Source organism: Lotus japonicus, chromosome 6 (genome assembly GCF_012489685.1).
Source record: "Lotus japonicus ecotype B-129 chromosome 6, LjGifu_v1.2".
In the NCBI taxonomy this organism is placed as follows: Eukaryota; Viridiplantae; Streptophyta; class Magnoliopsida; order Fabales; family Fabaceae; genus Lotus; species Lotus japonicus.
In genome coordinates this window covers 8,391,326-8,412,011 of record NC_080046.1, presented here as the reverse complement: position 1 = coordinate 8,412,011, position 20,686 = coordinate 8,391,326, and the positions used below count along the sequence as shown (strand labels likewise).

General features: G+C 34.2%; 2 protein-coding genes and 1 non-coding gene across 3 annotated transcripts; 2 read left to right on the top strand and 1 right to left on the bottom strand.

Annotated features, from left to right (window-relative positions):
- Positions 1-601: 601 nt before the first annotated feature.
- LOC130723619 (ubiquitin-conjugating enzyme E2-17 kDa-like) lies at positions 602-4,463 on the top strand. The gene is made up of 4 exons (XM_057574727.1): positions 602-671; positions 1,077-1,204; positions 2,687-2,791; positions 4,320-4,463. Exons 1-4 carry the CDS (start codon positions 602-604, stop codon positions 4,461-4,463), a joined length of 447 nt encoding a protein of 148 aa, XP_057430710.1.
- A 4,417-nt stretch (positions 4,464-8,880) lies between these two features.
- LOC130726817 (ethylene-responsive transcription factor ERF069-like) lies at positions 8,881-10,340 on the top strand. The gene has a single exon (XM_057578122.1). The coding sequence runs from the start codon at positions 9,250-9,252 to the stop codon at positions 9,991-9,993; it is 744 nt and encodes a 247-aa protein (XP_057434105.1). The 5' UTR covers positions 8,881-9,249; the 3' UTR covers positions 9,994-10,340.
- A 6,075-nt stretch (positions 10,341-16,415) lies between these two features.
- On the bottom strand, positions 16,416-16,576 carry LOC130727190 (U1 spliceosomal RNA). Its single transcript, XR_009015218.1, has one exon. It is a non-coding gene; the product is annotated as a U1 spliceosomal RNA (small nuclear RNA).
- Between the last annotated feature and the right edge of the window lie 4,110 nt (positions 16,577-20,686).

The window sequence follows — 20,686 nt, the reverse complement described above, 5'->3', positions numbered from 1 at the left end:
AAGATAATGTGATTCTAAAGGGGTATACAAGTGGACTAGGGTTCCTTGGTGGCTTGTTATTGGGCTTTTACTTTTTAAAAACTAGTTTAGGCCTAACACTCATCCATTATTGATTTGGTTATTCCCAAAAAGAATAAAAAATTAATGACCAGCGAAAATAACTACCCACTTTATAATAAAATTAATATTTTAACTCTAAAATCTTGAATTATCTACTTTAAATATACTATTTTGGTTATGTAATTTTGTGTAATTTTTATTATTAGTATGAACTTACAGATATTGTTTTAATTCAATATTACCTTATACATTATATATTATTTAATTTATAGTGGTAATACCGGCTCAACCATAGTTCAAATATGGTCTGGTTTAACCACCATCCGATTTTAAAATCCTTGAGAAATACGAATACATGACATTATAGAAACCAATACAACCTTTTCATTTTCTCTCTCTCTTTATGCATGTTACCCTAATTTTACGATTTCGTTCCTTCTTCAATCAACCCCTTTTCAATTTCAATCCTTTATATACTTCTCTCTTCAGCCTCCATCTAGGTTTAATTTCCCCTCTTGTCTTTCTGTTTTGAAGTTTGGGCATGGCATCGAAACGCCTCTTGAAGGAGCTCAAAGATTTGCAGAAGGATCCTCCTATACCATACAGTGCAGGTGAACCATTTTCCTCTTTTAATAAATATTTGATTTTTGGTTATTAATAATTGAATTTGAACCTCTCAATCATAAATTTGTTTTTCTCTACGATAATTGTCATCTTGATTATGTTATTTAGGTCAGTGTAGTTATACGTGCCCTCTTAGATTTCAACTCAGTTTGTCCTTGTATCCTTGTGTTTACTTCAGTGTTATACTTCGCAAGATGTTTTTATATTATTATCGCTGATTTTCAAAGATAATTTATCGAAAGAGCTTAGGGACGATCAGAACCATAAATGACCATTTAGGGTTCCAGATTATTAACATAAATTCTATATTTTTACATTAATTACATGTTACCTATGAGATATGTCTTTTTAATAATTGTGTATAATGTTGATTTTGGTGTTGTCGATTTTAGGTCCTGTGGGAGATGATATGTTTCATTGGCAAGCATCAATCAAAGGACCTGTTGATAGCCCGTATGAAGGTGGTGTGTTCCAAATTGAAATGAATTTTACTGCTGAGTATCCATTCAAGCCACCGAAGGTAAACCAAAACATTGTTTGATTGCTTACTTTAGTTTCTTGTATCATGTGTTCTTTAGATGTTGAGACTTGTTTGGTTATTGTTCATATTGCTCAGAAATAAGTTTTCATCATTGCCTCTTAAATCTATTTTTCCTATTTTTCATTGTAAAAAATTTAGTTGTATTAGGAGATTGTACAAAGTGCAAACAAAGTAATAGTTAGATTTAGATTGTTAAGCCTCATCCAATCTTCAATGTATGTGTAGGACTGAGCTACATAATTATTATTTGTAGCATATTTTGTATTGAATATTTCCAGGTTTAGTTGATTGTGTTATTCACAATGATTGCTGAGTACCCTTGCCTTGTTTTGTTCTATTCTCTGCCATGTACCAATTTCATGTAAAATCTTTTACCTTTCATGTCAAAATATTTTTTTAGAGGGATTGGTATTCTTAGAATTCAAGCTAGATCTAACTCTCCGAAAAGATTGCCCAAGGGCAAGGATTATTCTATTCTATATAATAATTTATTTAGTTATATCTCTAGTAAATATGCGACCTTGACACACACCTCGCACATGAAGTGTTGGACAATCTTCAGTATGAAATTGTAGGATTTGATATCTATGAGTGACTCATTTATTGGTGGTCAAATAAATAGATATAGAATTGGGGCTAGATATAACTCTACCCCACAATGTTTACTCAGAGGTGCTGCTTTCTCTACCCAATAAGGACTTATTTCATAAAATCAAGCGAATTACATCCATAATTATTGCAATGTTTCACTTTGGTACTGGATATGACAAGTAATGAAATATGAATAGCTGAACATATAAGCCTATGAAGATTAAATGATAATTAGGTTTTTGAGAATGGTCTGATTCAACAATATTGAGATGGTAAAAGAGATCTTTGTAAATTTGTTAGTGTATATTTAATTAAATTAGGTTTTCCTTATGATATGACTTCTCTTGTTGTTGGTGTTTTCTAACTTAGGCTACATTTTGATGTGATAAATTTGTTATCTTGGTTGCAAAGTCAGAACCCTTCTTACCTTAATGTTGGCATGGATGAGGCAACAACCACTATTTAACTCTAGTGTGTAGTAGTTGATAATCATAATTGGTCTTCATATCACCTACATGCACACACTGCATGCACACACTGCATAATTACTAAAGATAAGTATTGGAAATTATATGCTTGGATATTATTGATATTATCCCTCCACTTGATTGTGTTTTTTTTTAGATTACTTTTCTTGTTCTGTTTTGTCTACTTCATTCTTTTTTTCTTTTCTTTTCTAATCTTACTATTTTTCTTGAAGAGATAGATTGATCTATATATGTTGATACATATAGTTGAACTATGAACTTTAATTTCCTATCATGATACAAATGTGGTTTTGCTGAATAATAGTTGAGTTTGTTAATACATTGAACTTATAAAAAGTATGACAGTTTACAAATAATAAACTAGCATATTTGAATATTGCAGGTAACATTTATGACTAGAATATACCACCCAAACATCAACTCTAGCGGAAATATATGTCTTGACATTCTGAAAGTGGAATGGATTCCAACACTCACTATATCCAAGGTTTATTATACTCAACTTCTCTCTTTATATATATAATCCTAATCGTAGCTAAATGTGATAGATCAATTATCATGCGTGTTTGAATTTTCAAATTTCTTGGGCATTCCAAGAGTAAGAAATGGATAAATACATATATTATTATGTTTTAAGCCCATTTTCTAGATTTTAATTGGGATTACTTGATAAATATGTATTTTTATTGGTTAATGTCTCTATCTACTGAAATGACAGATGTTTCTCAAGTTAAAAATTAGATCTTATTCTCAAATCAAGATGTTGGACTTTCTTCTTATATGTAATAGATTTTTCACATCCAAAACTTAATTCTGCTAGTGTTTACTTTTTTAGTTACCATAGAGACACAATTCTTGTAGAACAGTTGTCTCCATGATTTTTTATATGTCTTGTGTATGTTCTAGTGTATTATCACGATTTTATTTTATTATGTCCGCTTTCTTTGAAAATCACACATTGATAGATTTGAAAGTCTAGCACAAAAAATAATTCTAGGTTTTTTCAATCTTATAAATTAGGCTTTAGAAGCGTTAAGATAATTTATACTAACCAATAATCCCCGATAAAAAAAACATGACATTGAAATCATAAAACGAGTAATGCATAAAAAAACATGACATTGACATCCTAAAAGGAGTAATGCATAAAATATATTACATTTGAACAATGTGTGTGTGTATCCACCCATATTTATACTCATACAACTATTGCATGTGTATATATGAGACTTGTACTCATTCTCAGTTATTCATACATTATATGATTTATATGGTAAATTAGATTTTTACACATGTCATGTTTTAATTGGATTTACATTTCTATATACATAATGTGGTAATACAATGTGGGATAGGAAGAAGTAACATTCTCACATAAAGTCTTGTAGCGACACAACATTTTTCAGCTTTAATTTTTTTTATTTGTAATTTGACTGCTCCTAAGTTAGTTAAAAACAATGATTTTTAATAAGAGTCGTATCATTCATGTTAAAAAAAAAACCTTATTTGAGTATGAGCTTGAGGTTTTGGTTAAGTATCCAAGTGGATAAAAAAATTAATAGTAAGCCTCATGAGTAGTGTCACACACTTGTTGGAAGGGTGTTGATATTGGTGTGGAATAAATGTTCAGCACTTGTTCACCTCAAGAAGAAGAAGTGTTTGTGCTTCATAGTTTTTCAATCATTTTTAAAGGTTAGTTTATATGAGAAGTTCGTGTAGTAATTTATATACTAAAATTAGCCATATTTTGACATGAGAATTGAGATATAGTTTCATATCACCTTAGTATCAATTAGCCATATTTTGACTTGAGAATTGAGATATAGTTTCATATTACTATACTGAAGTTCGTGTAGTAATTTATATACTGAAATCATATGATCACCTTATCGATAAGGTGATCATATGATTTGTAGAAATCTCATAATAAGAAATGTGTGTTGTTCATTCTCCTCTTATGTACGATATTGTTATTTTGAATTTTTAAAAACTAACATCTATATCCATTATCTTAGGTCCTTTCATCAATTTGCTCATTGTTGACAAATCCCAACCCTGATGACCCACTTTTGCCTGAAATTGCACTTATTTACAAAACAGATAAGGAAAAGTTTGAGGTTATGGCTCGCAAATGGACCCAGAAGTATGCTATGGGATGATTTTGCCCTCTCTTTGTTGTTCAATGTAGTAGCGGGACCATGATATATGTAAAAACAAGTGCACATTGAATGAATGTTTTATTTTAATTGTCAATAGAAACTCAATCATGGCAAGAGAATTGGTTATCACTTTGAAAGTACTTTAAGATGACATTGGTGATGTGAAAAATTGCATTTTGATGTGGTAAAAACTCTGCTATATGTAACGCCTCAACTTTCGGGGGTCACAATAGAAACCTTTCTTGAAATAAATATGCAACAACTTTCATAAGTAATTCGTAATTGCAGATATTTTTTCTCGTTTCTTTTTCGAAAGAGATTTCCAAACATGCTATGCATAATAAGATCATACATACACATGCACATATCTATGTAGAGCTATGTGGGGGGGGGGGGGATTTGACCCACATAGTCAGTAGTCGACTCTCAATATTATACCAACTCAACAAGCTCAAGACAAGGTTTTCTAGGTTCTAAGGCTACTTTTACTCACTCAACAACATATAACTTAGACAACAAGACAATTAACAAAAAATTACAAGTTCAAGTTATCCATTTGCTAAACAAGTCTCCTAATGCTCCAAAAACACATTTAAGCATGCATATATGCATAATTGATGCAAATTATTTTTGATTTTATGATCTTGAATGAATTAATTTTAAGCACTAATTTTTGCGACTGGGCTCAATTCTAACCTTTCACGCCTATCTGGGTTTTTAATGGAAACATGCTTAATTCTTTATTTTTAGCTTTTATGTCCCTTTGCACTAGAGCATGTTGAATATGGAGCTGCAGAGATCCAAATGGGGTGAATAATAAGTCGTTGGAAAGCTTATTCGAAGCAATACAACTTTCAGGTTTTAAAAAATTAAATAATTTATCTCTAACTTGGTCATAATTACCTTGAAAAGTTGTTGTTGCTAATCCTGCGAATCTAGACCACCATGCACTAAAATAATCATATCTTAGGCTACAAAACTCGGAATTAGGAAAAATCAGAATGCCCACAAAGCTGACTTAAAGAGCTACAAATGTCATGTTTACCTCAATTTAAGATTTGGCCTTTTGTGAGAATCGAAGATACCTGAAGTATTCAACAACTTACTTATGTGTGGGTCTAGTTTTGTGAAGACTTAGAGAACATGGAATTGTTTCTTGGTGGACAAGTCTGTTCATTAGTATATATAGGCTAGCTGAGGCTCTTGTTAGGACCTCACCTCATCTAATCCTTATTTCTTAGTCTTAGTCTTTTTAATTTTTATGTGTTTGCATACCTGAGATACGGTTTTTAATAATATTATGTCTTTTATTCAAATTTGATTTGTGGTCTTTACTCATGCTTGAATATATTTTTTGTTCATGACATCTGAATTCAAAGTTTTATTCCGTTCTAATTGCTTTATCTAAGCGGGTGAGTCTGTTGAAACGATTATGAATGTTGTTCTCAAAGGCACATAGATCTATAACACTGATTGATTGTTAACTTTTAAGTCCTGTCACTTAGGATTATTCTTGAACTTTGACGGGGTGATGACTCTTTCTTAACTTGAACAAATCAAATTCTGGATGATCGCCCGATAGAGGATCTAGGATTCCAACTTATGATCGTGAGTTGAGTTTCTACTCAGAGACTTGAATATTTATTGAATTAACCTTCTGTGATTGATGAAGGTTTGCTGCACTTGACTATTATAACCCGAGGACTAACGCTTTCTTATTTTATAATCCAGCATTTTATTTTGGTTCTTGATAATCAACCAACCTCTCTCCCTTTACTTGCTTTCACCTTAAATTTTGTTTATAATCCACTTGAGTCCAAACGATCCTGATGTTATACCTTGTACTACACTACTTTATTTTACTGCAAGGTTACTTTGACACGCACCCGGGACAGTGCATTCGTCAAGCATAGATATCATGCAATTTTCCAAGGATCATCCCTAAGCATGTTTCTAGGTGAATTCAAGAAACTTTCTCTTCCAATTTCCTCTCGGCCATAGGCCCAAATTTTTCTTTCAATTCTTTTTAAGTTACTACAACACACTTTTATGCTCATATAAGGTTAATCATGCAACTCACACTTAAAATTTTCTTTAATTATTGAAAGCACCCAGAGATGAGGAGGGGCGTAGTAAGCGACGAAATGCTTCGACATGTAACCTCATATAAGGTTAATCATGCAACTTACACTTAAAACTTTCTTCAATTACTTAAAACGCAAGAAACATGTAACAATTAGCAATTTTCTCAACAACTCCAAACTCAAACTTTCCTATTAATCAACCTAAGTATCGAGCACTAATTCTAGGCTTCAAAAATGAGAATCTCACCCCCAAATCATAGAGCTAGGTCTTGGCCACATAGGGTTCATCAGCAACCCAACTTTTTCTTCCAAAACTAATTTAATCCTTAGCATTTTCATGACATTTCTATGGCTAAAACATCAACCAAACTTCCATACAAGGCTTATCTCGAATTACCATTTTCCTCAACTTCAAAATCATGCATCATAGCTAGTGTTTTTATTTTTAGAAAGTTAAAGACATCCTTATTCACTTTCATGAAGGTTTAAACCCTACGGACCAAACTTTAACAAAACCCCAAAACTCAAAGTTTGTGTTCATGCAAAATTGATTCCATAGAACTCAAATTAAAGGTTGTATAAGCACTTAATGTGAAGACACTTAAGCTATAGCATGGTATATCACTAAAACTCTTCTACAAAGTTTCAACACTTAGGGTTTTGTTCCATTTTCATGCATCAACAAGGATTCCAAGTCAACTCATGGTTCAAAAGCATTAATGAACCACAAAGAAACTCCCAAATCCCATCAACTTTAAGCTTTGGGTGGATTCTTACCTCAAAGACAAAGATGAAGACTCAAGAAAGAAGATGAAGATGATGGCGGTGGAAGGATGGTGTCGGTTTTGACTCAAGAAGGAGACCCAATGCTTTCTTCCATCTTCCTTCAAGAATCACTCAAGAACAATGGAGAACTCAAAAACCCTCCATTCCTCTTCTTTCTTCTCCAGCCTGTGGGCTCAAGTGTGTGTGTGTGGGATATATTCTTTTTTATTATACTTAAAACCAATTAGTCACCTTAAGAATCACTTAAATCATCTTAAAAATCAATTATTCATAATATGGATAACTTAAATCATTTTAAGACTCAATTATTCATCTTGAAGATTACTTTAATCAAGTTAAGAATCAATTATTCACCTTAAAGGTCACCTAAATCTTCTCAAAAATCAATTATATGTAATAGGCTAACTTAAATCATCTTAATTAAGAATCAATCATTTATGTTAAGGACCACTTAACTCATCTTCAGGATCAATTAGTCACATTAAGAGTCACTTTAATCATCTTAAGACTCAATTATTCACCTTAAGGGTCACTTAAATCATTTTAAAAAACAATTATTTATGATATTTTTTTGGTACATCGGAAACTTAAAGGACAAGAAAAAGAAACTACAAGGCTAACAAATCCCTAACCAAGATGGGCTGAACCTCTTGAAGGGGCACCTCAAGTCGAGTCAAAGCACAAGTGCTAGCAACACCAAGGCCTGCAAGGCAATCCGCCACATCATTCGCACTCCGGGGGATATGCATAAGTTGCACATGCCAGGCCCGGTCAAGCAAGCTCCTAATCTCTAGAAACTCTGAGGCAAGAGCATGAAAGTGGATTATATTCCCTTGCACGATCGGTATCAACAATCTCTTTGCAATCCGTTTCGCAAATCACCATTCGCTGCCCACAATCCCAGGTCATTTCATGGCTAGCTTTTAAAGCTAGAAGCTTTGCCAAAAGGGGACTTCCACCATTGCAACCGCCAAAGAAACCGTGCACCCACTGCCCAGATGAGTCACGCACCACGCCACCATATCCCATGCAACTTCGAGTGGGACTAAAGGCTCCATTAGTATTTAGTTTACAACAATTCATGAAGCCACAGATGAGAGAGTGTCACTGAGGCTTTTGATTACACATAGACTTAAATTATCTTAAAAATCAATTATATCCAACTTAAAGATTGCTTAAAAATGAAATTATGCTACATAAATTAAAAATCACTAACATATCAAGTATCACACCATTTTAAGACACGAGATCTTGATTCGAATCAATGACATTACAAATCACTATCTGTTTCTACTCTCTGTGTGTCCCTTATTATGTAAAGTGAGGGTAGAAGTAATAACTTGCTTCTGAATTTTTCTTGTAGAGCAATTAAATTCTTGAGAAAGAGGTAGAAACCTCAATACCAAGACCAAAGTTAGAGAAACGGACACATAGAAAGAGGAGGAGGAACGTGTCAAGAGATGCAGCTTGAAGGTGGGGGATATTTCTTGCTGCCGACAATGACACACATACACACACAAAATAGTGACTCACTCATGACCCTCCACTCACACACACTCCCCTCCCGCCATCACTCCATTTTCCCTCCATTCTTCTCCTTCTCTCTCATTCCCTTCAATTTCCCCACTCACGAGGAAAATATTTTCTTCACCCTCCACCATAAATACCCTTTAATCCTTCCTCTTTCATCTTGTTTCCTAAACCTCTCACTCTCTCCTTTACTCTCTCATTTCCCCCCATTTTCCCTCTGCTCTCCCCTGTTTTCCCGCCAAACCTTCTCTCCTCTCTTGGTGTATTGAGATATATACTCTTTTCCATTTGCTTAGTCACCAAAAAACACCAACTTATCCATTTTCTTACTCTTTTGAGTGACACACACCAACCCTTCCTTGTTTCTCTCTATTTCACCTACCCCCATGTCCGTACAATCAACACTGAAGCTCCACCATCCCAAACAATCCACTGCAAGTTCCCATTTTGAGGGTGACCCACCATGCAAATCCACCGCCAAAACCCAAAACCGGAAGAAGCTCCTCCGTATCATTCTCACCGACCACGACGCCACCGACTCTGACTCTGACTCTTCCGGCGACGATAAACCGCCACAAAACCCATCAAAGCCTCCAAGAGTGAAGAAGAAAATCACCCAAATCAACATGCATCTTCCTCCCTTCTCAGATTCCTCAACCCCATCACCTTCTCCTTCTTCATCTTCCAACCCTGACCCGACCCGTTTCAAGAGACCCAGAAAATCCCCTGCCCGTGTCTCTACCTCTCGCTGCCGGAGCAAATTTGTGGGAGTTCGCCAGAGACCCTGGGGCCGGTGGATCGCTGAGATCCGAGACCCGACCCGTTATGGGAAACGGGTCTGGCTCGGGACGTTCGACACGGCGGAGGAAGCCGCTGCTGCCTACGATGAAGCCGCCTTGAAGTTTAAGGGCCCTAATGCCGTCACCAACTTTGCGTCTCCGACGTCTGTTCTGGCCTACTACGACGGTGACTCGACGGCGTTTGACGGTTTCCGTCATGGCGCGGTGGATGCTTTCGGGTTCGATATCGACGCGCCGTTAAGTTTGACGGACGTTAACTCGGTGCTGACTAGTCAGCGGTTTGGGAAGGACGAGTTCAGCGAGTTGAACCCGGACGAGTTCTTGACCTGACCTAAAACCCTGGGGGCTTAAGTGTCTTTTTGCTAAAAGGAGGGGACTATTCAGTAATTATCTCAAGCTTTACGTGGCATGCTTATCTACGTTGTGGTCGTGGAGTTCCGAAACTACCCTTGTAAGAATTTTCCCGCGGCCCGAAGAAGTGTTTTTACTTTTTTGTCCTATGAGATTTTGTAATTAAGTTTATTATTAGTATTATGTAGAGGGAAAAGCTCAAAAAAGTAAAATCTGAGTGAGTGATGATGGAAAATATTAAAAAGGAGTATTGTAGTTTCGTATATAATATGGTAAGTTATTCTCAATTAAAAAATTTATTGACCAAAGTTCGATGATACTTATAATGTTTTGGACGTTGGCTAATGGCTTGTTATCACGCATGATGTCGTTTTTGTTTATTTTAATTCTGCATGCATAATAATGCCTTCTTTGGTACTAAGAGCATCTTTAATGGGGTTGCTTAAATCCAGTTGGCAATTTAAGCAACGTTGTTTATTTTGAAGCACCACTGGAGCAACATGACGTGGCAGTCGGGTTGCTTAAATTTAAGCAACGGTTGCTTATTTTCTCTCTCCTTACTTTTTGACTAAAAAATCATATTTTCTCTTTTATTCATGTACTTATATAGTGTCATTACCTTGAAATAATATAAATATAAGAGGTATAATGGGACCCAACTAAAAGTAAACTAAGCAACCGTGGTTGGAACGAATTATGCTTGGGTTGCTTAAATCCTATGTGTCAGTCTGGACCCACCGAAATAATTTTTAAGCAACCCAACTAACAACTATGCATTGGAGATGCTCTAAGGGCCAAAGAGAGATGCCAAAGAGAGATATCAATTGTGGGATCACCTTTTGTTCAGAAGATGCTGGTTTTTAAGATTCGTCTTGTGGGATTCTATTGGTACCAAAATGATTTGGCCAATATTATATACTATATATAGGCATAAGTAACATTAGCTTGAAATTTATCGATAAAGTCATGTAAAAAGTGTAATTGGTTAAGTTGCACTAATTAATCTCAATAGAAGTCAAGAATAAAAATATCCCCAAAAAATCAAGATGAATAAGGAAGAACAAAGTCATGAAGTCCAATACTCATTAAACCTCCAAATATGTGTTGGAGCAATCTAGGTGGGGGCAGGGCAAGAGCAAGACCATGTCTTTAAATTTAGAAAGAAAATGCAAATATTATTTCAAATTAAGAGAACAGCTCATCTTTAAATTTAAGAAAAGAAGTACATGAACACTTTTTCAATTACATATTTTTTTTAGACATAACAAATGAGGTATAACTTAGAAAAAAATGTATAGTTATGAATGGAAATTAATGAAGGATAAATTGAAGGAAAAAGAGACAATACTAAATTTGGTTATGATATATAAAGTAACATGTCTCAAAGCTCAAATGGTATCGGTTCATGACCTAAAAAAGATTTGTGTGCCATAGGGATGTTGGAGACTTGATCATTCATTTCACTATGTGACTATGACATCATTTTTTGTTTGTCTCAACTAAGTTTTTTTAAGGGAAAAAACAAATCAATGACTCACAAAGATTTCTCCATAATAGGCTATCTAGTTCAAGTCTTCAGGCCAATCTTAGGTTTGCTCAGAGGAGTGTTGGGGGAAAACGTTGCATCTTCTGATCAGGTTCTGATACGTAATTGATCGGGGAGTGACCAAACTATCCATGAAGCAGGGGTAGGAAAGAGGAGGGGCACGTGACGTCGGACGGTTGAAGAAGGTCCCGAGAGGGGCTCCTGCAAGGGACTCCGATGTCAAAGTAAGAAGTTGGATAAGAGTGAGTGAGTAAAGAGATGAAGAGATGAGTTACCTTCTAAAGGAAGGGAACCCCCCTTATATACCTGCCTTGGAGCTAGGGTTGAGCCATGCGACGTCATGCATGTCCTGCGCGCGGGCGCCTCCCAGCCGTTATATCTCCTGCTATTCCTGCGGCGCCAGAGAGATCCCACGGTCCTGGGCTTTCCATGAAGTGGGTCTACCCCTTAGCTTTCTAGGGTGGTTGAGGGAAGTCAACTCCTAGCCCCTAGGTCCCGCTGTTGTCATTTGCAGAAATGTGGGGCCAAGTCTGGCTATTTCCCAAGTTCCCAGAACAATGGTCATTAATTAATGATGATTCTTTAGATCCGAAGTCTACCTCGTTTAATGGTTTGCACGGGAAAATCATTTATCTACTAATCATCTTACAAATCCTCCTACACACTAAATGAAGCAAGAAGTTATTGCCTTTGGTATCTTAGAAGTGCTAAAAAACATTTAATTCTTTTTCCATTTAGTGTGTAGAAGGATGAAGTAGAAGCTTAGGAGGATATAACAATGCTATTTGCCCGGCTCAACAATTATTTAAAAAAAAAAAACTGATATAATCAAAATGGCCAATGGTCATTTACAATAATTAGCGTTATGATGCAATATAAAGCACATAGACTTATTTTTGTTTCATAATAAGACTTCATCTTGGTGTGAATGTTGTGTTAATATAACAAGTTATAACCAGGGCCCGCCTTGAGCCTGTGCAAGCAGGCATACAACCCAGGGCCTTCAAAAAGAAGAGCTCAAAAAAAAAAAATTTTTTTTACAGCGGTTATTCTTAAAGAACCGCTGTAAATAATCTATCTTTTACAGCGGTTCGGACCGCTATATATTCTTTTACAGCGGCGAGCTCTACAGCGGGTCCGAACCGCTGTAAAAGGCATTTTTTGGCGTAGTGTTCCGATTCAACTTTCTCAAAAAAAAAAATTATGGGTCCATTTTTATTATTTACCCAGGGCCTCCAAAATGTCGGGACCGGCCCTGGTTATAACCATATTTACTTATATTTACTTTAATTTAGAATGATAAAATATTTACTACATGTCTCTATTATTTGCAAGCCTCGTTCATTTTTTTTTCAACATTATCCATAAGTTTGCTACTTTTTTGCATCATTGCTATTTGGAGACAAAACTTTGGTTGTTTGTTAGAACTTTCCATAGCAACGTTATGTAGTTTGCACTTTCTCTATTAATATTCATGTTTCCACTTTTAGGTGCGCTTACATATTGCGGAAGAAGTTTTTTGTACTCATTTGGGAGTACCTTATCATGTAATTAAGTTTATCTAAATTTATTATAAGATAGTAGCATATTTTGCATCATTAATAAAGTTTCTTAAAAACTATATTACTTTATTACTCAAATTTCCAATGCTCCTAGAGCACATTAATGTTGTTTGAACTTTCCATAGATATCATGTTAGATACTCCTAATTTTCAACAACTTAAAAATTTGTTATTCTGACTCCAAATTTTCATGTTTCTTGACTCGTCAACCTCAACAATTGAGTTAGCTTTACGAGCTATACCTAAAAGAGAGAAGGACAACACTTATATTGTGATATTGGAACTGACACTTGTGCGATTTTAATGAGACCGATGGTAAAATAAGACATCATTTCCTTGGATTCAAAATATCTATGATCCCTAGAAGAAAAGAAAAACAAATTAGAGATTAGAGAGAGAATATGATATAAATAGAACATAAAAAGATAAAATCTTGACATAAACAAATAGGTCAAATCTGAAATAGAAGGCAAAAAAGATTAAAGCTTTGTCTTCAAAATCTAATAGAAATACAAAAAAGTCAAAGCTTTGTATTCAAAGAAGTTGTAACAAACTATGTCTCGGACACAAAATGGTGAGAGCAAAAGTAAAACATTATTAATTAATAGAACGCAAATAAGCTCAAAATTGAAGCCTTCAAAATCTCAAACCAAAAAGGAGAGAGTTGGCGGTAGAAGGTAAGAGAATGAGGAAGAAGAAGAAAAGAGGAATATCATGAAAAAAAACTTGATGTGTTACTGAGATGTAGAAGATCGAGGAAGAAGAATAATGGCCTGATTTTTGTTTTCCTGACAAATGGTAGGCCATATGAGAAAGAGATGAATAACAGAGGAAATAAAAATTTAAATTTCGAAGCAACGGTTAGGAAGGGAGGAGATGGAACTAATCAAAATGGATGCAGAAAATGAAGAAGACCCTTCTTCTAGCATATAAGCGTAGAAGATATAGGGCAAAAGAAACATCTCTTCTAAGTGAGATGAAGAGGACGGAAATAAAGAGTGGAAAGTGAGATAAGAAAATGAGAATAAATGAGATTTCTAATTTTTTTTGAATACTAGTCCTTTACCCTTGCAGTTCACGGTTGTGTTTAAATTATTATTTATATTAAGATGTATTTAAATTTGTTATGTTTTTTCTTTTGAACTCAAATTTATATTAAAAGTTATTTACTTTTGTAATATACTTCTTCATAAACTCTTATAAAAAAAATAGTTTAAAAAATAGTTTTGTATATAGAAGCTTTAAATAAGAAACCTGTTCCAACATAAGTTATTTCACTAAATAATTTATCTAGAAACTTATGTAGAAACAGTTTTTACATTTAAAACTTCTATAAAAAGCTTTATAGCTCCACGTGTCCTATAGATCAACAAGTGTGTTGTCAGCGGTCACACACACTTGATTTTTATATCTCAATATTCGTATAATGTTTTGAAAGCTCTTCGATGTGGGCTTTATTAGGGGTGATTCGGAGGCTATACATGTGTGCTGTGAACATTCTTCCTAATGAATGTGCCTACATTTGTGATGGCTATATCATTATCAATTTATCATGAATCTCTATACCATATATGATATATCTATTTGGTGTTACAAACAATAGAGTTCATTTGGTGTCTTTGTGTTGGGCTTGGTGCATAGGGTCCAAATTTTGCTATGAATTGGGGAGAGTGAAGTGGTGTGAGTTAGAGGGATAGTTTATGTCAAACCATAGATTTTGTGTCAAATTCACCAATGTGGGACTTCTTTGTTACAACACTCATATAATATATATATATATATATATCGAGTTAGATTGGTTCTGTCTGAAATTGTGCTCAGAGGTCGTTTGTGTGGCTTATGCTCTGAATAAACTTCAGTCTCAGGGGCCAAAATGATGGCTGTGAGATAGAGTGATAGTCTAGCCGATAAAGCTTAAGTGTCAGGCGGAACATAACAGTCCAATATGTACCATAGCTTTTATGTCAAACTCATCAATGTGGAACTTCTATTGTTTCAACACTTTGCAAATTGTATGCAGAACATGTCTCGTTGTAAATTTTCCTCGTGATCTCAACATGCCCCTCCCGATTGTCAAAGCCTGATAGCACAAAAACCACTTCTTCCTGTCCAGAAACCAGAAGAATGAGTTAATAAACTTAATCAACAACAATACAAGCAAAGCTAGAAATCAATAAGGGCTGCTTAAGTGTTCCTTATTAATCAAGTACCATAAGCTTTAACAAAAATCACAGTACCCAATAAGATATGTTATCAAGTTATAAAGCTTAAACAACTATTTGGTAAAATGTCTCCTAAAATCAATGTTTCATCCTAATGTTATACTTGTTTTCCCATCAAAATGCATGGATACTAGAAGTTGTGCCAGATTGAAATCCATCCACATCTGGCTATTCCTTGTCATATAATATAACATGATTAAATCATATTGGATCAACTGTTTAAATTACATTGTTGAGAGTTTGTTATCATGTATTTGTGGTTAAGGCCTAGTTTTTTGTTTTCTTTTTTATGTATGGTACAATATCAAAGTTAATTAATTCATAAGCTCCAATTACCTTGTGTCCATTTATTTTTCAAGTCAAAGCTCTCAAGGAGGATTGTTAGAAATTGAGACTTTTCTAAACCTCAAGTTAGCTTGGTTTTCTGCTATACCACTTCAATTAAAATCTCAGTTGGAGTATGTTTAGGCAGAGTTTATGGGTAGTTTAATTTTGAGTAAAATCAACTCTAACTGGTCATACCGCAAAAATCTTTGACATGTACAACTGGAGAAATTGGTGAATGCATGAAGCCTTTTGCTGCAGAATCTCTCTTTTGCTGTAGAATCTCTCTTTTCTTTCTTCTGTTGTCTTATTTGTATCAGTTTTTTATATTTCTAAAATTAGTCTTATATAAAATAAATTCAGACATAAAACTTTTCATTATCTAATATTAATTACATATCAATGGTGTGTGTGAACTCTCAATTCAGCTCTGCAAAACCTGATACCCACCTCAATGAATGAACCACAAATCTCACTGGACTGTTTTCCCCCTTCTTCATCTCTACTTTTATAAAGAGAATACAAGAAAAATAATAATATGCATAGTCAAAAGTACAAACCTAAAAGAATTTGAATATGAATTCTCAACAGTGTTACAAAAATATATTTTAAACAAACATTTGAGCCAACTCAATTTACATAACAAATGACAATTAAAAGCCTACTACCCACATGACTTAGCTCAATTTGCTTGAACAATCCCAAGGAATTAAACACATAGAACTAAAAAAATTTAAACTAAATTAGAGAGGGGCCGCGCGAACGCAGGCCCCCACTACCACAAATTATGATGTAGGCTCCACCACTTGGGTAGACCTTAGCCAAGCACCCCTCCAAAGTGCAATGGAGGTCACAAGTCTAGGCCATGGACCTTATTGATCGCCCATTGACCCCATCCAGGTAAGTAAGTTGTATAGTGCCACACACCTCATATTTATATCTTATACTCCAGGTTACTTTGGCTGGGATTTACGATGTGGGCTTAATTTGGTGCATTTCTCTAGTATATTGCAAGTTGTGTTCGCTTGTAGCATACTTTGTCCAGAGGAAAATTAGTCCAAACCATTTTCCCCATCTCACTTGAATTATGACTCTTTAGCAGAGTCATCTTTGACTTTCACTCTCAACTAATAAATCAAACCATTTCTGTGTGGAAATTTTTGAATCTAAAACCCTTCAAATTAGTGTAATCTTGAAGGAGGAAGCTTTGCTATTAGTTATTACAGTATTTAGTAGGCAGTAAACTTGTGAAAGCGTGGTCAGTATTTCATAGGGTATCTATTTTGTGAATTTTTTTTTGACAAATGAAGCTTAAACTTAACCAAAGTTTTATCTATCTATCTATCTCTAATCTCTAATCTCTAATCTCTAATCTCTAATGTCTAACATCTAATCTATATAAAAGAGAAGTTCTTGCAATTTTGAGGGCAACTTTGTCATTCATTAGTTTTTATTTTTTATTTTTTGAAATATTGTCATTCATTAGTTATTACACTATAATCTAATTGTAACCAAAAACACTATAATCTAATTATTTACATGAGTATTTAAGTAAAAGTACACATTATTTTCTAAAGATGCAATCACAGCTGTCCATTCCATTGCAAGTTCTCATCTTCTGTCTGTTCACATTCTTAGTTGTTTTCTTTGTTGCTTTTGTAACTTTTTATTGTGGTTACAAAAATAAGTGCAAGAGTCTCTTCCTTTTCTCTCATATATGAAACGTCTTTCCATTCTCCTTTTAAATTCTTTTCATCTTTCCTATCTTCATCTCCATAACCTCTATTCCTATGCAAGAAATCTCTCCCGTCTGGATTCTCCAATAGCATGATCCTTCCACAAGAAGATCTTCCATCAGGTTAGAAAAATTTCGTCTTCGTATTTTCTACTTCATCAACCACTTCTTCTTCATCACTTTTCAGTCTTAGGCTTTGATATTCTTCTCAACTATCTTCGTCCATCCTGTAAGAGCCCATTTTTTCTCCCTTTAGATTTATTTATTCTAATTTCACTATCATGTTTTCTTCACATTTCGTTCTCAAGCTATGTTCTTTTCAGCCGACTTCTTTTTTCTCATTCATTCTTCTCATTCCTAATCTTTCACTACGGTAAAATTCAATGTTTATTCATAATTTGCATGTTGTTATCGCTAATTCAATCAGTGAAAGAAGTTTGGCAACCTAGAGGACAATTGTCCTTCAATTAAATATGTGTAAAACATGTGTAACATTTACATAAATTTAATATATAAAAAAGCATTACATTCTTATGAGTGTAAAATAAAAAAATAAATATTAACAAATTAAAAATTAACAATCTCATTTTAAAACTTAAAAATAGGAAAATTTCTTAAAATTGTGCTTCATTTTGTTCGTGGATAAACAAATATAAAATGCATATCGTTTATATATCTACTAGTATTTTTTACTTATGCGTTGCTCGGGGACATTATTTTTTATTTTGTACTGTGTTTTTTAATGGTTTTTTTAAAATTATTTATTCGTAAGTAAAGGAGAAAAAATAATATCTTTTTTGTGATAATTATATTTTTTTTTCAAATTGTTAATTTATGTTTTTGATTGTGTTTTTTTTGTCGTAGGTTTTTTTATGAGTGTATTTGATTTTTTTATTTTGTTGTTTGTCCTTGTTTATCTAATTGATGCTTCAGATTTACTCTTTTGATATAACAATTTTATTTTACTTTACAGATAGAAGAAGTCTTTTTTATTTGTAAGATCTTATTTTTTAGTTTCATAACTCATATGAAATAAATAATAATATACTTATTTAAAATAATATTTTGAGGTTAATAGTAGAAAACTATAGACTAATTAATATTAATGGAGGAAGTTCAAAGTGAAATATATAGGAGGGGAGGTTTTTTTTATTGAATGGAGGAAGTTTATTGCAGCTCAAATCATGGCGCGTAATTATCCTTAGGCTATGTTTGGATTGATGGAACATAATGGAGCGGAACGGAGTGGAATATAATGGAATGGAATGGAGTGGAACAGAATAGAATGAAAATCTCATTCCATTGTTTGGGTATGTTATGATGGAACGGAACAAATTTACCACTTCATTGTTTGGATAATGGACAGAGCAGAATGAATTATAATTTTTTTATTCTTATATTATCCTTTCTTATATTTTTATTTTATTTTTATAATTTTTCAAATATAATTCTCAAATCATATAACCCAAGTAAACATATTTCTTTCCTTTCTAATATTTTTTTAATTCTATTATTTTACCTCTCTTGTCACATAATTTATTTAGTATTTGTCATTCATTCATTTTTTTATAAAAAAAACTCAAATATTTGAGCTTTGTAGTATCAAGTGCCAACGTCTCTTTCTCACTACAACATATCTATCCTATTTACATATAAACAAGTTAAGCGCTATATTCATTGTGGCTGTGACTTTAGCATATGGTGTTTCTTGGGTTTTGGTGGGAGCTTGGATATCTTTAGGGGTTTTTTTGAGGATTTGTGAGGGCTTTTGGATAGGTTTGTATAGACCTTGGGTATCTTGGGTTGGTTGTTATATTTTTTGGGGTTCTTTTTTTATTTGCTGACTTTTGCTCCCTTTGGAGGATGGTGTATATCCTGTCAATTTCCTCATCAATATAGTTATTGCTTTCGGAAAAAAAAAATTATTGTTAGTATTAATTATTACTTGATTAATGATTTAACAAATTTAAACTAATAAAGTGTGTCTTAGAAAATTTCCTAAGTTTTAATGTTAATTTTTTTCCTATGAAAGTTCATAACTCATGAATTCAATAATATATGTGCCTAAATACAAATTTTGTACTTTGTTAGTATTAGATTTTTCTATTCTTTATCAAGAAATTAAGTATTGGTAAAAATTATAATTATATTAACGTTGATATATAAACTGGAAAGTAATAAATATGTAAAAAATAGGCTTAATTCCATTTTGGGTCTCTGATGTTTCATGAATGTGCGATCTGCACCCCCCATGTTTAAAATGTGCGGTCAAGCTCCCTTATGTATCTAAACTGTGACATTGATGCCCTTCCGTCAATAACTGTTTGGTTCCGTCAGTTGACCAAACGGTTCTCCCTTCATTAACTGACGTGGCGTCCACGTCCACATATTTAACTTAGAAAAATAATTTAATTTACAACAAATAATAAAACATAAAAAAATAATAATAAAACAACTAAAAAAACCCTCAATCTCCTTCTTCTTTTTCTTCTTCATCTCCTCCCTCACGTTTTCATCTTCAGCAAAACCAGAACCCAACCTTATTCTTCTTCCTCTTCTCTATCCCAACCCCATGACCCAAATGCTAACCCCAAATCAGAAAAACAAACCCCCATCTACCTTCCACCCTATGCAAAGCCAGAGAAATTTCACTCCACTCATCTACCAGATCTACATCCTCATCACAGGGCTGGACTCAGGTTTCGGGGAGGAGAAAGAGATCATGGGATCAGAGAGAGCGAGGCACATCTCCCTTCTGGCATGATGATTCAATTCGAGGAAGGGTCGATGTAGCCACAGTTGGGCTTGGCCAAGGTAGACGAGGTTCAGAATTAAGCGATGAAGGCCGGTAGGGTTTGGGTGGCGCTGGATCTGTTGGTCGGTTTGTGGTTGTGCGATTAGGGCTGAAAGTTGGGATTTGTGGGAATAGGTTGTTGAAAGCTGGGGTTTTGAGGATTGTTGTGTAACTTTTTGGTTGGTTTCCAGACAATGAAGATGTGGTTGAGGATGGTGGTGGGGTTGGTGTGGTGTGAAGAACCAGAGGGTGAAGATGGGGTTGGGATGGTGGCGAAAGCTACAAACCCATAAACTTGAGGGATTGAAGCTGCACAATATCTTTCCTTCTCCCTGTTCTTCATTCTAATTAGGGTTCAAATTGGGGGAAAAATTAGGGGGGGGGGAATCTGGTAGGGTTAAAATTTGGGGAAAACTTGGGTTAAAATTGGGGGTGCAGTTCTTTCGGTGGTGGTGTTTTCATGAACGGTTTTGATGTGATGATTATATG

What these genes read in the sequence shown, in the direction of transcription:
- LOC130723619 (XM_057574727.1), top strand. Translation starts at nt 602, where the DNA reads ATGGCATCGAAACGCCTCTTGAAGGAGCTCAAAGATTTGCAGAAGGAT. An exon ending in TCCTATACCATACAGTGCAG is followed by an intron (nt 672 to 1,076) that starts GTGAACCATTTT and finishes TGTCGATTTTAG; the next exon opens with GTCCTGTGGGAGATGATATG. An exon ending in ATCCATTCAAGCCACCGAAG is followed by an intron (nt 1,205 to 2,686) that starts GTAAACCAAAAC and finishes TGAATATTGCAG; the next exon opens with GTAACATTTATGACTAGAAT.
- LOC130726817 (XM_057578122.1), top strand. Translation starts at nt 9,250, where the DNA reads ATGTCCGTACAATCAACACTGAAGCTCCACCATCCCAAACAATCCACT.